Source organism: Capricornis sumatraensis, chromosome 4, assembly GCF_032405125.1.
Source record: "Capricornis sumatraensis isolate serow.1 chromosome 4, serow.2, whole genome shotgun sequence".
Classification (NCBI taxonomy): domain Eukaryota; kingdom Metazoa; phylum Chordata; class Mammalia; order Artiodactyla; family Bovidae; genus Capricornis; species Capricornis sumatraensis.
In genome coordinates, this window is record NC_091072.1 from 122,730,113 (window position 1) to 122,749,194 (window position 19,082).

General features: G+C 40.2%; 1 protein-coding gene across 5 annotated transcripts in view; it reads left to right on the forward strand.

Annotated features, from left to right (window-relative positions):
• The first annotated feature begins 1,700 nt into the window (after window positions 1-1,700).
• CAPRIN2 (caprin family member 2) overlaps window positions 1,701-19,082 on the forward strand; it is a 40,433-nt gene continuing 23,051 nt past the window's right edge. For all 5 annotated transcript variants that reach the window (XM_068971166.1, XM_068971167.1, XM_068971168.1 and 2 more), the window contains exons 1-6: window positions 1,701-1,877; window positions 3,874-3,936; window positions 8,174-8,260; window positions 14,919-15,157; window positions 16,627-16,709; window positions 18,720-18,887. In XM_068971166.1, the coding sequence (XP_068827267.1) occupies window positions 1,701-1,877; window positions 3,874-3,936; window positions 8,174-8,260; window positions 14,919-15,157; window positions 16,627-16,709; window positions 18,720-18,887 (817 nt within the window). The remainder of the gene's footprint in view (window positions 1,878-3,873; window positions 3,937-8,173; window positions 8,261-14,918; window positions 15,158-16,626; window positions 16,710-18,719; window positions 18,888-19,082) is intronic.

Sequence of the window (19,082 nt, forward strand, 5' to 3'; positions counted from 1 at the left end):
CCACAAGGGGCTCTCTGCGCTTTTCGAGTGATCCAAATCACCTGCTCAAGGTCACGCCAAGAGTTACTGGCAGCAATCAGCAAGGTCGCGTAGAACTGCGGAGTTCGCGGCCAGCCAGCTCTCTACAACTCAGCGGGCCCACCTGGTGACCCGCAATCTGCGCAATCGCGGGGAGAACGCGCCCTCTCGCGACGACTTCTCCCAGCAGAGGAGGCCGGCGGCGGTGGGGCCCGGCACCGGAAGGAGGAGGGGCGCGCGCGTGGGGGCGGGGCTCACCTATATAGGCCCCCCCAACGGCATCGCGAGCGGGCCTGGGCAAGAGCGGCTGAGTAGGATCTGTGCCTGGTGCCGCAGACGCCGCCTGCGAGGACAGGGAGGGGCGAGGGGGAAGGCGGGAGGAGGAGACACGAGTGCGGGGTGGCGCCGGTCCACCTCCGCAGCTCTCCTGGCTCCCGCCGGCTTTCGAAGGCGGGCCCGGGCTGCGGCAGCGGCGGCGGCGGCAGCGGCCTCGGCGGCCTGCGGAGGTGAAGCCAGGCTGCGGCTGCCTGAGTCGGCGCGGCGGGGGCAAGTGGCCGGCCGGCGAGGGTGGACAGGGTTGGGCGACCGCTGCCTGGAGTGCAGGACGGCTCGGCATCCTTGGGGCGCGGCCCTGGCGGGCAGGTGGCCCGTGCGTCTTACGCAGATCGGCCTCCTAGAGGCACCTGCAGAAGTGGCCCCGGCCCGCTGCTTCGGCGACCGGACGACTGTGGGAGGGCGGGGGTCGCTGCCCTCGGGGGGCCAAGGGCCCGCCTCGTAGAAGCGCCTCTGGCGCGGGCCTTGCGGGGGCCTGGGGCCTGTTTTGTCCTTGCTCTGGGGATGCTCCTCAAGGGGAGTGGGGAGATTAGCGCCGATGCGCGGGGCTGGAGGGGGAGCAAGGGCCACGGTCGGTCGGTGTAAGTAAGGCTCGCTAGGATGCGCCCTTAAACCGGTTGACGTGTGAGTGGTTATGAGTTAGTTTAAACAAAACTGAACACCAACTCGAAGAGGTCGCAGCTTGAGAGTACCTCGCTCCAGTGTGCAGTAGTGACGAGCTTGCCTTGTAGGCCCCGGAGCAATCAAAGGGAAGTTAGCATTCTTGTTCAAGAAGTTTCTCGGCACTTAGTGAAAGAGAGCTCTGAAAGAATTGTGTGTGTTTGGGATTTTCTTTTAAATGTGGTTGTTAGTGATTGGGGTTGGGGCTGGTGGTGAGAGATAATGTGAAGAGTTTCGAATGGCTGGCTGCCTTGTCCGGATGGGGAAGGCTTATTTTTTGTGTGTGTCATCACTTGGCCATAGAAATTATTCAGAATGTGGGTCGCCCTCAGCTCTGAAGCCACTGTGTGATTAGCAGTTCTTCCTATGTGGGAAATTGAATTTCTGGAAACATCCCCCATAGGCGCCAGTGCTTGGCACGAACTGCCGTCAAGGTAGTGAAATTAAAGTACAGTATTTAAAACGACATTAAGTTTTAAGCTCACTTCTGTGGAAGAGAATTTTGGGAGACGTGGGTCTAGACTTTTCAGGGAATTTAAAGCCTCTAGTCATAGTTTAGTTTTATTTCTAACTTTTTTTTTTTTCCCTTCCCTCTTTCAGCCTCATCTGTTTCAATGGTGCAACTCTCTTCATCTCCTTTTGGTTACCAGTCACCTTCAGGCCATTCAGAGGAGGGAAAACAGAGGACAATGAAGTCAGCCAAGCCCCAAGTGAACCACAGTCAGCATGGGGAAAGCCAGCGGGCGATGAGCCCCTTGCAGTCTGCTCTCAGCTCTGCTGCCTCTCCTTCCCAAGCATATGAGACATATATTGATAATGGACTCATATGTCTTAAACACAAAATCAGAAACATCGAGAAAAAGAAGGTAACTTTTTTTCCCCACCCAGCCCTGTATATACACCATGTTAAATTAGAGTTAAGGAACTTGCATTTTTACTTTCTGTCAGGGCTCAGAGGTATTCTTGCTAAAGATTTGTTTCCTGAAGATTTAAGTAACCTTGAGATTTAGTTGGCTGAAAATGTACAAGTGGGCTAAATACTAACTGTATTAAACACTTCATATTTGATTTGCCAGAATAACTGAATAAAAATATTCTTCATAGTAAAATTATTATGCATGCTACTGTTGAAATATTTGAAGAGGTAGCTACTTTAGGTCAGATTAATTCCTTGCATGTAGTATTAATATTTCTTTTCATAAATGAATAGTGTTCCTTTTTTTTTTTTAAGCTTGTTTTCCTTGTGACTTTCTGCAGCATTTGATATTGCAGTATAACTGCTGCAGTCACTGGAAGCTTTAACGATGGCAGAGCCAGAAGATGTTTTAGCACTAATTTTTGTGTTGCTAGGTGATTGTTTCAGATTGATTGGTGAAAGCATTGTAGAGAGCCTTGTAAAGATACGCAGGTTGTAACCAGCCTGATGTGACAGTAAATGCTGATGTAAAGATCCAGATCATTCCTCATTTCCTGAGTCATGTAGCCTGTGAAATGGTACTGCACATAGCTTTGTTGTGTCATTCTCTTTTGCTTGTGATAGTAGGTGAGTTACTATCTGGACCGAGGAACTTGTGAATATTTCTATGCCAAGACCTAGTTAAATCTAGGAAAGTTGCTTTTGATGGAGGAGGGTGAAGAGATTTTCAAGAGTTTGGTTGACCCTGTTCCTATCTGTTCCCATTCCCCACCGCCCCCCCCCCCCCCCCCACACTAGGAAGATAGTGGAAAAGGGCCAGTTACTGGTAGCTTCTCTGCAGCCTTAGTTCTCAGCAGTTGTCTTTTGCATGCATGCAGTTGATCATGAGCATGATAAGGTGAGTGTGCCTGGGTCAGCACAAATCCCCTGCCACTGTGGGAAGTTAGAGTCAAAGCAGGATCTGTTCTAAGTGGGATCTTTTGTTAGACTCGTAAATGTCTTACCCAGGTGGAGGAACTACATATATATGTGTAATATATGTATAATTATACTCTTCAGCTGAACTATAGTACCCCTTTAATTTTGAATACCAATCTTGTCAGTACTCATACATTTGTTTCAAGCTTCTGATAAAGTATTTTACAGCTATAAAGCAAACATAGAAGGTGCCTAAAATTGCTTTTAGAATACCATAAAGGGTCATGTCATTATTTGGACAATAAATGCAATTTATTTGTCATTTATTTACCTAAATATCAGATTTTTTAAAATGAAAAATGGCTTCAAGTTGAGGTTGCTATAATTCTAGAAAAAAATATATTATATTTCTGTACTTCCATTATGAAGTTTCATTGGACAAATGCTCACATAATTCAACAGGTAACCATTTAAGCAGGACTTCTCAGCCTCACAAATGCTATTGCCATTTCGTGCTGGATAGCTGTTTGTTGTCGGGGGCTGTCCTTTGCACTGTAGGATGCACTGTAGCATTCTATAGTGGCCTGGCCTCTACCCTCAGGATTCCAGTGGCACCCACTTCCTCCCTATCCCCCGAGTGGTGATAGCCAGAGATACCTCCAGACATTGTCATGTGTCCTTGAGGGACAAAATTGCCCCTGATTGAGCACCATTGGGTTAGGGGCATATGATTTATTTGTTAAATCCTGATGTGTCATGTAATCTAGTTACAGAGGCCATTAAGAGAAAAAGGGTTTATTACCACTTAAGTTTTGTAATTCCAGACTAGTGTTGATTGTGTATAATGTTTTTTTTTTTTTATTTTCCTGACTAGAATTCATCTACAATTGCCTCTTGTACTAAAATGTTACTCTTATAGATTGGTAGTTTACTGCAAGAACTTTGTTTTCATGAGAAACAGTCTGGTATTTAGTTTGTTTCAGAATTTTGTATCAGATTGTGGTAGATACAAGTTTTCTCTTTTGTAGCTCAAACTGGAAGATTACAAAGATCGCCTGAAAAATGGAGAGCATCTTAATCCAGACCAGTTGGTAAGTGGTTTCTGATCCTTTGGTCAGACTTATTTTCTTAGTAAGACTAGATGAATTTGGGGGGAGACCAAAGAACAGGAGGAGAATGGGATGACAGAGGATAAGATGGTTGGATGGCATCACCGACTCAATGGACATGGGTTTTGGTGGACTCCAGGAGTTGGTGAAGGACAGGGAGGCCTGGCGTGCTGCGGTTCATGGGGTTGCAAAGAGTCGGACATGACTGAATGACTGAACTGAACTGAAAGATTTGATAGGCTAAAAAGGAAGAGTGAGAGTCCACTGGGTTTTTCCAAAGACTTTGTCTTCACCTATCAGGTCTTATATTTTTGACTTTACTTTTGCACTAGTAGATAGTATATGGATGGGGGTGTGTGTTGCCAAATAAGAGTGAAGATGTAGGTAATCACAAAGCGATAATGTATGGATTTAATTAAACTTTCTCTAGAGTGGACTGAAGGAGAAGAGCAGGGAATCACCTAGCTTTCTACTATTTACTCACATATTCTAAACCTGACATCTCTCTGCTCTAAAATGTAAAAGGGTAACTACTACAGCTTGCCTTAGTTTTCTCTAGTTGCTTCTCCTTAATTCCTTTGATGGCATCTCCCTGCTTTTCTATCCTGTATTGGTGTGTTCCTTCTTAGGAGTCATGTTTATCTGATAGATATCGGGCCTTTAAATATTTACTGTTTATGACAGTTAAAAATACTCTTTACGTTGCCCATGGTATACCTAGTAATTGCAAGTTTTATCTAATAGCATGAAGGATAGTTTTTACAGTATGGAAAAATTTAAAAATGCTTTATTGATGTTTGCCTTTTTGATCTGATCACACTTCCTGGCTAAGAGCACAAAATTAATCTAAAATTTGTTTGATCTAGCATGTGGATCTATTGTCTTTTATGTTATTTAAAGTGTTTGGTTGTGAATTGCAGGTACTGGTATTCAAGGACTTTTTCCTTGCCATGTTGGCTCTTCTTCACTGACCTAGAATTTTTGTGATGTAGTGAATTTCTGTTTTGCTGAGACACAGATTTGAATTGTCGAGTTCTGAGAATGATGTGCTCAGATGGCTGGTGAAAGGACTTAGCTGGACATTCAGCATTTCAACATGGTTTTGTTTTTAAGTAGTCATGGTGTGTTCACTAACTTTTAAAGTGATGAAACCTTTGTCTAAATATCCTCGGAGAAAGTGTTCTGTTACGTGTTTTTGTCTTTGGGGAAACATAGGTGATGGGAATGGGGAGGCTGGTGATTCTTATGGTAGCTCTCTAAGAAATGTTGAGGAGCTCCAGCCAGGTGAACTTTAATCTCACTAGTCTGAGATACACAAGCTACTATATGTTGCTTCTATAGTATTAACTTTGATTGCTTGAGTGATACCTGACAGACTCCAAATTTATATTGTCAATAGAGCAGTTCTCTGAACTCTAGATTCCTATGTCCAGTTGCCTTTTACTTCATTTTGCTCCGCAAAACTTGTTCTCCTTTAACCTTAACTGTATCAGTTAACAGCCTGATTTACTAGAAGGATGGTTTCACTCAAAACCTTGGAGAATTTCTCATTTTTCTCCTCACACCTTGTATCTAGCCCATCAGCAAGTGTGTGGTCAATTCCTCCTTCAAAATAAATTCAGAAACAGACCATTTCTCATAAATTCTGCCTCTGCCTTCCTGTTCCGCACCACATCACCTTTCGTCTGCATTACTGTAACAGCTTCCTTACAGGTTTTTCTGTTTCTGCTCTCCTTCCAAGTCTGTTCTTAACATAGTAGCCTCAGTGTGTGTGCCTCCGTGTTCACTCAGTCATGTCTGACTCTTGGCGACCCCATGGTTTCTTGCCAGCCAGGCTCCTCTGTCCCTGGGGTTCTTCAGGCAAAAAAACTGGAGCAGGTTGCCATTTCCTTCTCCAGGGGATCTTCCTGACCCAGGGATCAAACTCATATATGCTGCATTGGCAGGCAGGTTTTTTACCGCTGAGCCACCAGTAGCCTCTGTAGTCCTGTTCAAAAACAAGTCAGATATCAGTCCTCTGCTCAGAAGTCCCCCCCTATTGGTTCCCATCATGTGCAGAATGTCCTGTGATATATAGTAAAGTGTTAGTCACTCATTCGTGTCTGACTTTGTGGGACTGCATGGACTGTAGCCTGCCAGGCTCCTCTGTCCATGGAATTCTCCAGGCAAGAATACTGGAGTGGGTAGCCATTCCCTTCTCCAGGGCATCTTCCCAACCCAGGGATTGAACCTGGGTCTCTGGTATTGCAGGCGGATTCTTTACCATCTGAGCCACCAGTGAACCTCAGAATGGCCTGTAAGGCCCTACAAACAAATCGTGCTGCCTATTTCCTTTTACATTTTCATTGCATTTCCAACACTTCTCTCTTCCTGGCTTCATCCCAGCAACACAGGCCTTCTTCTGTCCTCACATATCGCAGCCGCACTGCTACTTCAGGGTTTTGCTGTGCTCTTCTTACTGCCTGGGGTGCTTTTCCCCCAGATGTCTAAATGGCTCCGTTCCCAACCTCCTTCAGCTTTTTCTTTGAAGGTCATCTCAGTAAGGCCTGTCCTGATAACACTCCTCTGCTCCTTTCCTTGCTTTAATTTTTTTAATAAAAGTGCTTCTTTGACAAACTAAAGTTTTATCTCTTCTTCCCTTGCAGTGTAAGTTCTGTTAAAGTAGAGATTTTGTCTGCTTACTGCTGTTTTCCTATTACTAGAATGGTTTATTGCATATGGTAGGTATTTAAATATTACATACAGATTTACTAAATATAAAATGATTGAATATTAGGTTTTTAGATGTGATTGTATAGTTAGCAGTACTTTTGAGAAATAACATCTCGTACAAGGAATATATACTTCAGGCAGAAATTTAGAAAATGCAGATAAGTCAGAAGAAAAAAAATCTATAATCTGAGCCCTCAGAGACCTGTTGTCAGTACTATAGTACTTAATTAAAAAGCCCTTAAGTTTAGTTTTTTAAAATTGGAAGTAATTCACATAATTTAGAAATTAGGAAATGTTAAAAAAGATGTTTTTTCTTTCACCCTGTCCTTCCTCTGTTCAGTACTCATCTTATAAAATAATGATTCTGATAGATTGCTTTGTATCTGTCCAAAGTTGCTGGATATTTGGATTGTTTTTATTTGGGGCTGTAATAAATAGTGTGCTGTATAAATTTGTCTACAAGTCTTTAGGTGGGTATATACTTTCATTTCTTTTGGGTAGATATTTAGAAGTGGAATATTACACTATTTTAACTGTAGAGGCTTTGTAATATGTCTTTATCTGATTAGATGAGTTCTCCATCTTATTCTGTTTTGTACTGGCCCTTTGTTCTTCCATGTAGATTTGAAGTAAAGTCCATAGAAACCTGCCCCTTCTCTAATTGTTTACTTTCTTCATCTGTGAAATTGCAAAGAAAAATTTGCCTCTTTAAATTTACAGGGAATTCCCTAGTGGTCCAGTGTTTGTGACTCTGCTTTCACTGCCAGGGACCCAGGTTCAGTCCCTGGTCAGGGAACTGAGATCTGGCAAGCCACATGGCATACCCTCCAAATTTGCAATATTTCTGTTATAATGCTTACTTTGTTGTTATAGGTAATTATTTTCAAGTTTTTCCTACCTTAGTGTACATTTCTTGAGGTTGCTTCACCTGTGACTCTCACTGTGCTACTTGGGTAATATATTTGTGTAGTGAATGAATATTGACAGAGGAATCCTGTAGGTTCAGTGTTCTTGAAACCCTCAGGCCTCTCTGACCTTAGACTTTTATGGATAGTCAACTTCATTATTATTATTATGGTTCAGATTTCTAGCATAAAAGTTGAATTTTTGAATTTAACTTTATGTAACTTCTACTAAATACTTTCTCCTCACTTTTTTGAGTATGTATAGTAAATGTGTACTTAGTCGTGTCTGACTCTCTGCAACCTCATGGGCTGAAGCCTGCCTGGCTCCTCTGTCCATGGAACTTTCCAGGCAAGAATACTGGAGTGGGTTGCCATTTCCTTCTCCAGGGAATCTTCCTGATCCAGGGATTAAACCTGCATCTCTTGTGTCTCCTGCATTGGCAGGCAGATTCTTTACTACTGTGCCACCTGGGAAGCCCATGTGTAGTAAATGGCTAGTTCCTAAAGTGTTAAATCTCTTCTACTGTTATCAAGGAGCACTTATTTTGACATATTGTACTTGGAAATTCACAGAATTGATGTTTTCTTATTTGGTTTGGTAGGAAGCAGTTGAGAAATATGAAGAAGTGCTACATAACTTAGAATTTGCCAAGGAGCTTCAGAAAACCTTTTCTGGACTGAGCCAAGATGTGAGTATATATATATATATATATATATTTGCTTTTCTTAAAACCAGCTTAATTACTGATCTTGAAGAAAATGTTAGTGTCTGATAATGGTGCTTGGTTATTGTTCATCTAATTCCTGCTGATTTTTTATTCTGGCAGGTGGGGTGGAGGATAGCTACTGAAGAACTCAATACAAATGTTATCTGAATATGAGACATTGTGAATAAAGTATTCATTATCAAATGTATATTATTTCACTATGGAATTATAGAAATCACTGAGAAGTGGAAGGAAAACTTTTTGACAGATTCGTTTATAAAGTATTTTACAATGTGGGCTTGAAAATTTATATAATATTGGCTTGTGTGTTTAGCATTATTTGACATATGATGAAACATAGGATTGGTAGATCCTTATTGACAGCATGACAGTAATTACTAGGAAAATTTATGGTTCATAATTTAAATAGAGTTAAGTGTGGTCTCACTGATATAGTGTGAATTACTCTATATTGGCAGTTCAAGTTTTTTTCTCCTATAAATTTAACCAGTAATTAATATGAAGTCTTAAGCTTTCATTAATAGGTATTCTTCATTGTTTTAGAGTCTTAGTTTTAGAAAGATGGACCTTTAGAGATCCTGTTCTAACAACTGAGGAAATATTTTGGTGAATTCATTCTGGGGTAGGGAGAATGTCTCATAGGCTTTTCTACTTTTTGGATACTTTCTTGTACAGTGAATTAAAATTTGCTTCTCCATTCCTCTGGGATCAAAAACAAAATACCACAAAATATTCTGAAGTTGACGACATCTACCATCTTAATCTTTGTATTATATAATTCTGAGTTGCTCTCTTCTGGATGTCTGACTTTTAAAAGGTAGTGTGAAATCTAAAATAGCCTAGTATAGAGATACTTCCTTCTGTTTCTGAACACTTCTGTTAATGCAAGTCTAAGATGATATTTGCAAAGATGGCCTCGATAAAGGACAGAAATGGTATGGACCTAACAGAAGCAGAAGATATTAAGAAGATGTGGCAAGAATACACAGAAGAACTGTACAAAGAAGATCTTCATGACCCAGATAATCACGATGGTGTGATCACTCACCTAGAGCCAGATATCCTGGAATGTGAAGTCAAGTGGGCCTTAGAAAGCGTCACTAGGAACAAAGCTAGTGGAGGTGATGGAATTCCCGTTGAGCTGTTTCAAATCCTGAAAGATGATGCTGTGAAAGTGCTACACTCAATATGCCAGGAAATATGGAAAACTCAGCAGTGGCCACAGGACTGGAAAATGTCAGTTTTCATTCCAGTCCCAAAGAAAGGCAATGCCAAAGAATGCTCAAACTATGGCACAGTTGCACTCATCTCACACGCTAGTAAAGTAATGCTCCAAATTCTCCAAGCCAAGCTTCAGCAATACGTGAACCGTGAACTTCCAGATGTTCCAGCTGGTTTCAGAAAAGGTAGAGGAACCAGAGATCAAATTGCCAACATCCACTGGATCATTGAAAAAGCAAGAGAGTTCCAGAAAAACATCTATTTCTGCTTTATTGACTATGCCAAAGCCTTGGACTGTGTGGATCACAATAAACTGTGGAAAATTCTGAAAGAGATGGGCATACCAGACCACCTGACCTGCCTCTTGAGAAAGCTGTATGCAGGTCAGGAAGCAACAGTTAGAACTGGACATGGAACAACAGACTGGTTCCAAATAGGAAAAGGAGTACAGCCTTGATGTCACCCTGCTTATTTAACTTATATGCAGAGTACATCATGAGAAACACTGGGCTGGAAGAAGCACAAGCTGGAATCAAGATTGCCGGGAGAAATCTCAGTAACCTCAGTTATGCAGATGACACCACCCTTATGGCAGAAAGTGAAGAGGAACTAAAAAGCCTCTTGATGAAAGTGAAAGAGGAAAGCGAAAAAGTTGGCTTAAAGCTCAACATTCAGAAAACGAAGATCATGGCATCTGGTCCCATCACTTCATGGGAAATAGATGGGGAAACAGTGGAAACAGTGTCAAACTTATTATTTTTTTGGGCTCCAAAATCACTGAAGATGCTGACTGCAGCCATGAAATTAAAAGACGCTTACTCCTTGGAAGAAAAGTTACGACCAACCTAGATAGCCTATTAAAAAACAGAGACATTATTTTGCCAACAAAGGTCCATCTAGTTAAGGCTATGGTTTTCCCAGTGGTCATGTATGGATGTGAGAGTTGGACTGTGAAGAAAGCTGAGCACCGAAGAATTGATGATTTTGAACTGTGGTGTTGGAGAAGACTCTTGAGAGTCCCTTGGACTGCAAGGAGATCCAACCAGTCCATTCTGAAGGAGATCAGCCCTGGGTGTTCTTTGGAAGGACTGATGCTAAAGCTGAAACTCCAATACTTTGGCCACCTGGTGCGAAGAGTTGACTCATTGGAAAAGACTCTGATGCTGGGAGAGACTGGGGGCAGGAGGAGAAGGGGATGACAGAGGATGAGATGGCTGGATGGCATCACCGACTTGATAGACATGAGTTTGAGTGAACCCTGGGAGTTGATGAAGGACAGTGAAGTCTGGCATGCTGCAGTCCATGGGGTCGCAAAGAGTCGAACACAACTGAGTGACTGAACTGAAGATGATATTAGCTTTGTTATCCATAGGGCACTTTAACTCACGTTCACTTTTCATTACTTAATTTTAATACTTTTTGTTGGCTCCACATCTGTTAAGTATTTCTAGGCTATTTTATTATATTTATTATTTTGGCTATACCACGTGGCATGTGGGATCTTACTTCCCTAATCAGGGATGAAACCCATGCCCCCTGCATTGGAAGGGTGGAGTCTTAACCACTTGGCTGCCAGGGAAGTTCCTCTAGACTATTTTATTATTTTAAAAACTTTTAATTCCTGTAGGCTAGTTTCAGTACTAGAGGAATTAAAAGTTTTTAAGTGTTTTTAAGTCTTTTTTTTTTTTCTGATACGTGTGATTGATTTACCCCTCTCCCATTATGTTGAGTTGATTTAGTTTTGGTCCATTGTGCTAAAAGAAAGATCTTCATGTTTACCTTCTGGTTGGAGGTTTGAAGTATATTTCTATAATACATAATAATTTCTGTTAACTCTTTTCTCAGAGTTAACCCTATCAAATTTTAATTTTCTACCCAGGTGTTTTTTTTCAGTGTATGGTGTTCTTTTTAGATTTAAATCTTGTTTTAAACATCATCCATGTGCCAGGCACTATGGAGTTTCACTGTTTTTATTTTCATCTTTCAGCCTATTGGGGAATTTTTGTTTTTTTAATGAAGGTTTTCTTTTGTTAGACCTCTGCTATGAGATAGCCTGTCTGTAGTTTGTGTAACATTTTCTTCTTTCCCCTCAAATTAGAGTTGGGAGCCTTCCTATTCAGTCCACATCTCTTTGTTTTTTTTGATATGAGCTTTGTCCTTTGATAGGGATGTATCATTCAGAGTCATGGTTCAGAAAATAAATTTTATGGTTTGGTACTATTGGTTGGTAATAATCTACTTCATTTCTTTTTAACTGGTCCTCAACTGAAAGAACGGAGAAAGCAATGGCAACCCACTCCAGTACTCTTGCCTGGAAAATCCCATAGACAGAGGAGCCTGGTAGGCTGCAGTCCATGGGATCGTGAAGAGTCGGACATGACTGAGCGACTTCACTTTCACTTTTCACTTTCATTCATTGGAGAAGGAAATAGCAACCCACTCCAGTGTTCTTGCCTGGAGAATCCCAGGGACGGGGGAGCCTGGTGGGCTGCCGTCTATGGGGTTGCACAGAGTCGGACACGACTGATGTGACTTAGCAGCAGCAGCAGCAACTGAAAGAAGATAAGTAACCTGACTTACTAGTTTCCACATAAATAAGGAGAAATAGGCTGCTGTTAGTGGTTTGCATGATATCTGATTATAACCTGGTTGTCATTCAGCTACTAAGTCATTCTGACTGTTTGTGACCCTATGGACTACAGCATGCCAGGCTCACCTGTACTTCACTATCTCCCAGAATTTGCTCAAACTTATGTCCATTGAGTTGATGCCATCCAACCGTCTCATTCTCTGTCATCCCTTTCTCTTGTCCTCAGTCTTTCCCAGCACCAGGGTCTTTTCCAGTGAATCAGCTCTTCACATCAGATGGCCAAAGTATTGGAACTTCAGCTTCATCATCAGTCCTTCCAATGAGTATTCAGGGTTGATTTTCTTTAGGATTGACTGGTTTGATCTTGCTGTCCAAGGGAATCTCAAGAGTCTTCTCCAGCACCACAGTTCGAAAGCATCAGTTCTTTGATGCTCAGCCGTCTTTATGGTCCAACTCTCACATCTGTACGTGGTGGTAGTTTACTCACTAAGTTGTGTCTGACTCTTGCGACTTCGTGGACTGTAGCATCCCAGGCTCCTCTGTCCATGGGGATTCTCCAGGCAAGAGTACTGAAGTGGGTTGCCATTTCCTTCTCTCACATCTGTACATGACTACTGGAAAAACCATACCCTTGACTATATGGACTTGTTGCAAAGTTCTGTCTCTGCTTTTTTTTAATACACTGTCTAGATTTGTCACAGCTTTTCTTCCTAGGAGATCTGGAAGAAAACGTATTTCTTACTTGATTAAATCAATAAATATTTGAGGTCCTGTCACATGTCAGAGTCTATGTTGGGTCCTAGTCATATACTGGTGAACAACAGAGATAGAGTCCCTGTCATCATGGAGCTGAAGCCTAAGAGGGATGCAGTTCAAGAGAAAGATAAACATTTAATGCAATAGATGCTTTGATAGGGGAGGTTCAGTGTGACCTGAGCGATAAGAACACCTAATCCAACCCTGGGAGATGGCTAAAGAGAGATGTGAGGTAATCATGTGATACAGTCCCAAAGTGTCCTCAGCACCTTTGTGTTTTCTTATACCACCATGAGTTTGTGTCCAAGGGAATCCCGCTGTCTTGGGGAGCTAGAATTACCACCTCTTTTGTCTTTCCCCCCTCTAAAGCAGAAACTGAGTTTGATAAGTGCTATTGAGGTCCATATTGAGGTCTTGGAAAAAGCTTTGCTGAGCCTTTGCAAAGGCTGGAGAAAATTCCCTTGTTCACATAACCCGCAACCAGTCTGTTTCTCACTCTCAACATTTTATCTTCACCCATTGTCTCTTACCCCTGGTAGTAGTACAAGTCATAGTTGGTGTTCATACCCTGTAGAAAGGAATTAATAATGCCATAATGAATTTTTTTATGAGGGTTTTTTTTTTTACCACCATCTTAGTTGATTAGGATTTATGAACATCTTTTTTTGTAGAGTTTTGAATATTGATGCTGAATCAAAGTACTTTAATTCATTTATAGGAAAAATCGAAAAAATTTTTTTTCTATTCCCTTAATTTTCATACCTTGGAGAATATCCAGTATGATGGAAACATTACAGACAGAAAAACAATTTTGGGGAGAAAAAACCATTTAGGTTTCTCAGAGGAAATAGATGGTATCTTTTATTATTGGTGTTTTATAAATGAGCAGTCACTTTTGCGACCCACATATTATGTCAGACTTTAAAGTATTATAGTTGTGAGCTTTCGAGTAGACTCTAAGCTACTCAGTCTATACATACACACATATTCATTTGAGGGAAAACTTACATTCTGCTAATTTTCCATACGTATTTTGTCAACTAAATATTGGAAGATACAGCTCTATCCAGACTGACAACATTTGAAAATATCTCTCAATTTTGCTTAAAAAATTCCTATGGGCTGTGACTGTTTTTCTGGCATTTGTAAGACATTTTATTTCTGTTTGGTTTTCAATTCTTCATGTTTTAGCCAGTCATTTTTGGTTGGTTGAAAATTAGCCACTTTAGTTTAAATATACTTCCCCTAGAAAATGAGATCAAAAAAACAACCCCCAAATTAAACTGAACCATTTTCTTAAAATACTTAGCCTAAAAAGGCTTGGTATACATGATATGGAAAAGTAAAACCTTGGGATTATATGGACATTAATGATAGATATTTTGCTTCTCATGATGATAATAGAGGTAGTGGATTCAGCCTGGAGTTGGGAGTCACATATTTGGACTTCCTCAGCTCTCGCTGAGTCGGACATGACTGAGTGACTTCCCTTTCACTTTTCACTTTCATGCATTGGAGAAGGAAATGGCAACCCACTCCAGTGTTCTTGCTTTGAGAATCCCAGGGATGGGGGAGCCTGGTGGGCTGCCATCTATGGGGTCACACAGAGTCGGACACGACTGAAGTAACTTAGCAGCAGCAGCTCTATTGCACTGAGACAAACTAGCTTAGTACCTGGTGATCTTGTCAGTTTCACAGTCAGTGTTAGAGATTTATTATCCAGTCTCAACTCTTTGGGATTAGACTTTTGTAGACTAATGGAAGGCTTTCCAGGTAGCACAGTGGTTAAGAATCCACCTGCCAATGCAGGACATGCAAGAGATGGGGGTTCAGTCCCTGGGTTAGGAAGATTTGCTGGAGTAGGAAATGGCAACCCGCTCTAGTCTTCTTCCTGGGAAAATCCCGTGGACTGAGGAGCCTGGTGGGCCACAGTCCGTGGGTTGCAAAGGGCTGGACATGACTGAAGCGACTGAGCAGCACACGCAGCACAGACGAGATTGCTAATATGGATTGTGGAGAGTTGCTCGCTTTAATTAACATTTGTCTTAACAGCTACTTAAAGCGCAGAAGAAAGCCCAGAGAAGGGAGCACATGCTAAAACTTGAGGCTGAGAAGAAAAAGCTTCGCACTATACTTCAAGTTCAGTATGTATTACAGAACTTGATGCAGGAACACGTCCAGAAAGACTTCAAAGGGGGCTTGAATGGTGCAGTGTATTTGCCTTTAAAAGAACTTGACTACCTCATTAAATTTTCAAAACTGACCTGTCCTGAAAGAAATGAAAGTCTGAGGTAAGTTAATAAAAATGTTTTCCTAAAACAAGACACATGACACTTTAGCTTTTCAGCGTATATAGTCAGCATTGGAAGCATTGGCTGTCCAGGCTCTCACAAGGTTGATAGACTGTCTAGTAGGAAAGTGAATTTGAATGGTATCATTAACCTGCTTCTTTATTGTAACACTGATCTTTAAAATGTCTGATAGTTTAGCCTTATACCAGTATTAACCATAATACTAATTATATATACTCTTAAACATTTTTTTGTAATTATGTCAGACTGTTGTATGACTGAGAGTCTTTGCCTCCTTACTACTGTACCTAAATGCAGGTGAATGAAATTTAACTTGATCCATATCACTCAGCTGTCAAAGTTAGAATTATTTAGTATTCTTCTTTTGCTGTGAATAAATACTGAGGCAGTGGCACCCCACTCCAGTACTCTTGCCTGGAAAATCCCATGGACGAAGGAGCCTGGAAGGCTGCAATCCATGGGGTCGCTGAGGGTCGGACACGACTGAGCGACTTCCCTTTCACTTTTCACTTTCGTGCATTGGAGAAGGATATGGCAACCCACTCCAGTGTTCTTGCCTGGAGAATCCCAGGGACGGGGGAGCTTGGTGGGCTGCCGTCTATCAGGTCGCACAGAGTCGGACACAACTGAAGCGACTTAGCAGCAGCAGCAAATACTGAGGAATAAATTTGATAATTTAAAATAAAAAAACAGCAGATTGAGGCATCTCAATTTTTTTCTTCTACAGCTATCTATTTGCTGTTTTTGCTTAAATGGAATATGGAGTAAATCAGCTATTGAGCAGAGCTCTTTGCTTTTGATTTGTTAGATTCAGGTCGTTTCAATGCTGTGTTTGTTAGCCATGCAAAAGCAGAGTTAGTTTCAACTGTTATTAGAAATTACCCTATCAGTTTAGGAAAAAACCTTATAAAACTCTTTAATTCCCTATATATAGCCATATATTTATTTATTTACTTATTCCTACCTGATAATCTACTCCACCATCATCATCTATTTGGTTGCTTCCTTCTAATGCTTCACTTTGGTAGATCCAGGGAATAAAGCTTTCTTTAGTATTTGAAATGTAAATGAAACCTAATTTGAAAAATGAGCCGCTCTCTTTAAAGTCTGATGTAGCTCTTAATATTTCCAATCCACTGTTCTTTTATCGAGAATGTATGCTTGGTAACGAATGATACCATATTGATTGCTTTAAACTCTTTTTGAGTCTATTCCTTAATGGCTGTATTTGGTAAAATCTTTATTTTAGTTGTTTTAAGGAAAAATGCTTATATATGAAGTCCATAAATGGGCATTTAGTCATCTTTTATAAAATTTCAATTTTTTATTTCCAGAGAGTAAAAAAACACAAAATGAGCATTGAATGTCTTAGTTGTTGATATTGTATAAATTGTTCTGCTCCATGTGCCTCTAAAACCACTTTTTCTACTGCTGCTTTTCCTTGTCAGTGTTGAAGACCAGATGGAGCAGTCATCCTTGTACTTTTGGGACCTTTTGGAAGGTAGTGAGAAAGCAGTGGTAGGAACAACATGTGAGTTTTCTCTACTCTGGACTTATGCAGTAAATACTAAACTTTATGTCTAGGAGTTTAGTATGATATCAAGGGCCAAAACTGTGTCAGTCCATCAGAACTTACGTGTCTGACAATACTGGATTCATTGGCAGAATGATAGCTTTGTTTTGTTCTGTTAGAAGCAGCTCTTGTTTAATTGTACTCACTAAAATGGAACCTATGGTGAGTTTTGAGGTGGCAATTCACTATGATTTGGGAACAGAGCTATATAGACTAGTGCTTGACCATTTTGGGGTTCAGTTCTCTGTTGTGCATGGTAGTACCCATTCTGTTTAGGAAACCTAAATCCACACATTGTTAATATCAAAGCTTATTTACCAGACCTGCTTAAGAAAATAGAAATGGTTTGGCTCCATAGTCTTTGGAAACATTGCTGTCTACCGATCTGGAATTGATCTGGAGAGAGAGAGTCCTTTTGGCTTTGTAAGTAGGCTTTGACCAGACGACCAAGTACAAATGTCTGGACATGAAGTACATAATTTTGTGTACCAGTTTAGGATAATGAACACTCACTGGAAGCTGGTAAACATTTTTGTTACTTCCTTTTTAAAAATATTTGAGTATGAATAACGATCTCAATTTCTTAAGTCCTTTCAAATTTAAATCACAGATATTTATTGCTTGGTTAGAATTCAAAGTGATACAAACACTTTGGAAACTAGTTTGTCAGTTTTTTTAATAAAATTGTGTATACTTACTATATCACCAAGCAGTTACACTTCTAGTACCCAAGAGAATTGAAAACATACATTCATTTAAGTACTTGTACATGAATGTTCATACCAGCTTATTCAGAACAGTCCCAAATTGAACCCAGTCCAGATGTATATCAGCTGATAGTTAATAAACAAAATGTGATACATCCATACAGTGAAATCATTTCAGCAGTAAAGGAATGAATTATTGATACTGTAGTAGCTTATGTGAATCTCAAAATAAATTATACTAAATGAAAGAAGCCAGATAAAAAATGAGTGCATAATGTATGATTTCACTTAATGAAATTCTAGAAAAGACATAACGTGAATGATAGCAGGTCAGTGGTTGTTAGGGAGTAGGGGGAAGAGATTGTTTATAAAAGGGAAATAAGGGAACTTTTTGAGTTGATTAAAATAGTCTATATTGTGGTTATGGTAGAAGTAACATGACTTACATACCTGCTAAAACTGTACACTTAAAATGTGAATTTTGTTTCTTGTAAATTTTACCTCAAAGTTGAATTTAAAAGAAGGGTAATCTGTGTCCTAGTATTCCTCTGGAAAGAATAGTAGACCCCAATCAAGTTTGGGAACTCTGCTTTATTTGGGAATTACGTTTTTAGTGGCTATCAAAAGTGAAGTAGACTTTAGATCTGTTGATGATCTTCAACGTTATTTTAAGGTTTTTCTTGATTATCAAATGGTGATGTGGTAGGAGTGAAATACAGCGTAATTCAAGAGTAAAATCTTAATCATGGAATTTTGTACTGTAAACATTCTTTAGAGATTGTCCGAGATAGGTTTTTCTAAAGATTATGTTTGAGGAATTGTGTTATTTTACTTCTCCAAAGCCGTAGTTACTTGGGGAAGGTAGAGTAATTGCTTATTGTGATGTCGTGGGGGTGGATGGGAAAATTCTATTTTCTCCCAGCTCAGGGAATAAATATGTGCTTTTTATGACATACTAGAATCTTCAATTGGAATCTCTGATTTTTAGTCATTTTCCAAATGGTGGAAATGGAGGTCCAGAGAAACTTAAGTGATTGCTGAAACTTTGGGATTCTGACTTTTAAAATTTATATTCATTCAGTATGAGGTAATGATGGACTGCATATTTCCTTTTTATAGTATGACCAGTTCTTTAAGTATCCCCAGTGTAGAATGTTATAATGACATACAACTAGGATAAAATTATAAGATTTCTATTTCAAATAATTTTCCGTGAACTATTCAGCTGTGTGATAACTAACTCTTAGTCACTTTTTGTTAGACAAACACATGAAAGATCTACTCTCTAAATTGCTGAACTCAGGATATTTTGAAAGTATCCCAGTTCCAAAAAATGCCAAGGAAAAAGAGGTATCATTGGAGGAAGAAATGCTAATAAAATCGGAGAAGAAAAAACAGTTATTGAAGACTGAATCTGTTAAAGAGTCAGGTTTGTTGTGATCTCTGAAATTCTTTATAGTGGTTGCATTTTTAACACTTAACCAAATGAATCAAATCATTGTAAAATGATTGCTTTGTTTTAATTTTATTTTCTGCATGCATAGAAATCTTTACTAGTCCCAGGATAAGCCTAGGTTTAGGAAACATCTCTAGGCTTTACTACCATGATTGGCAGAGTGAATCT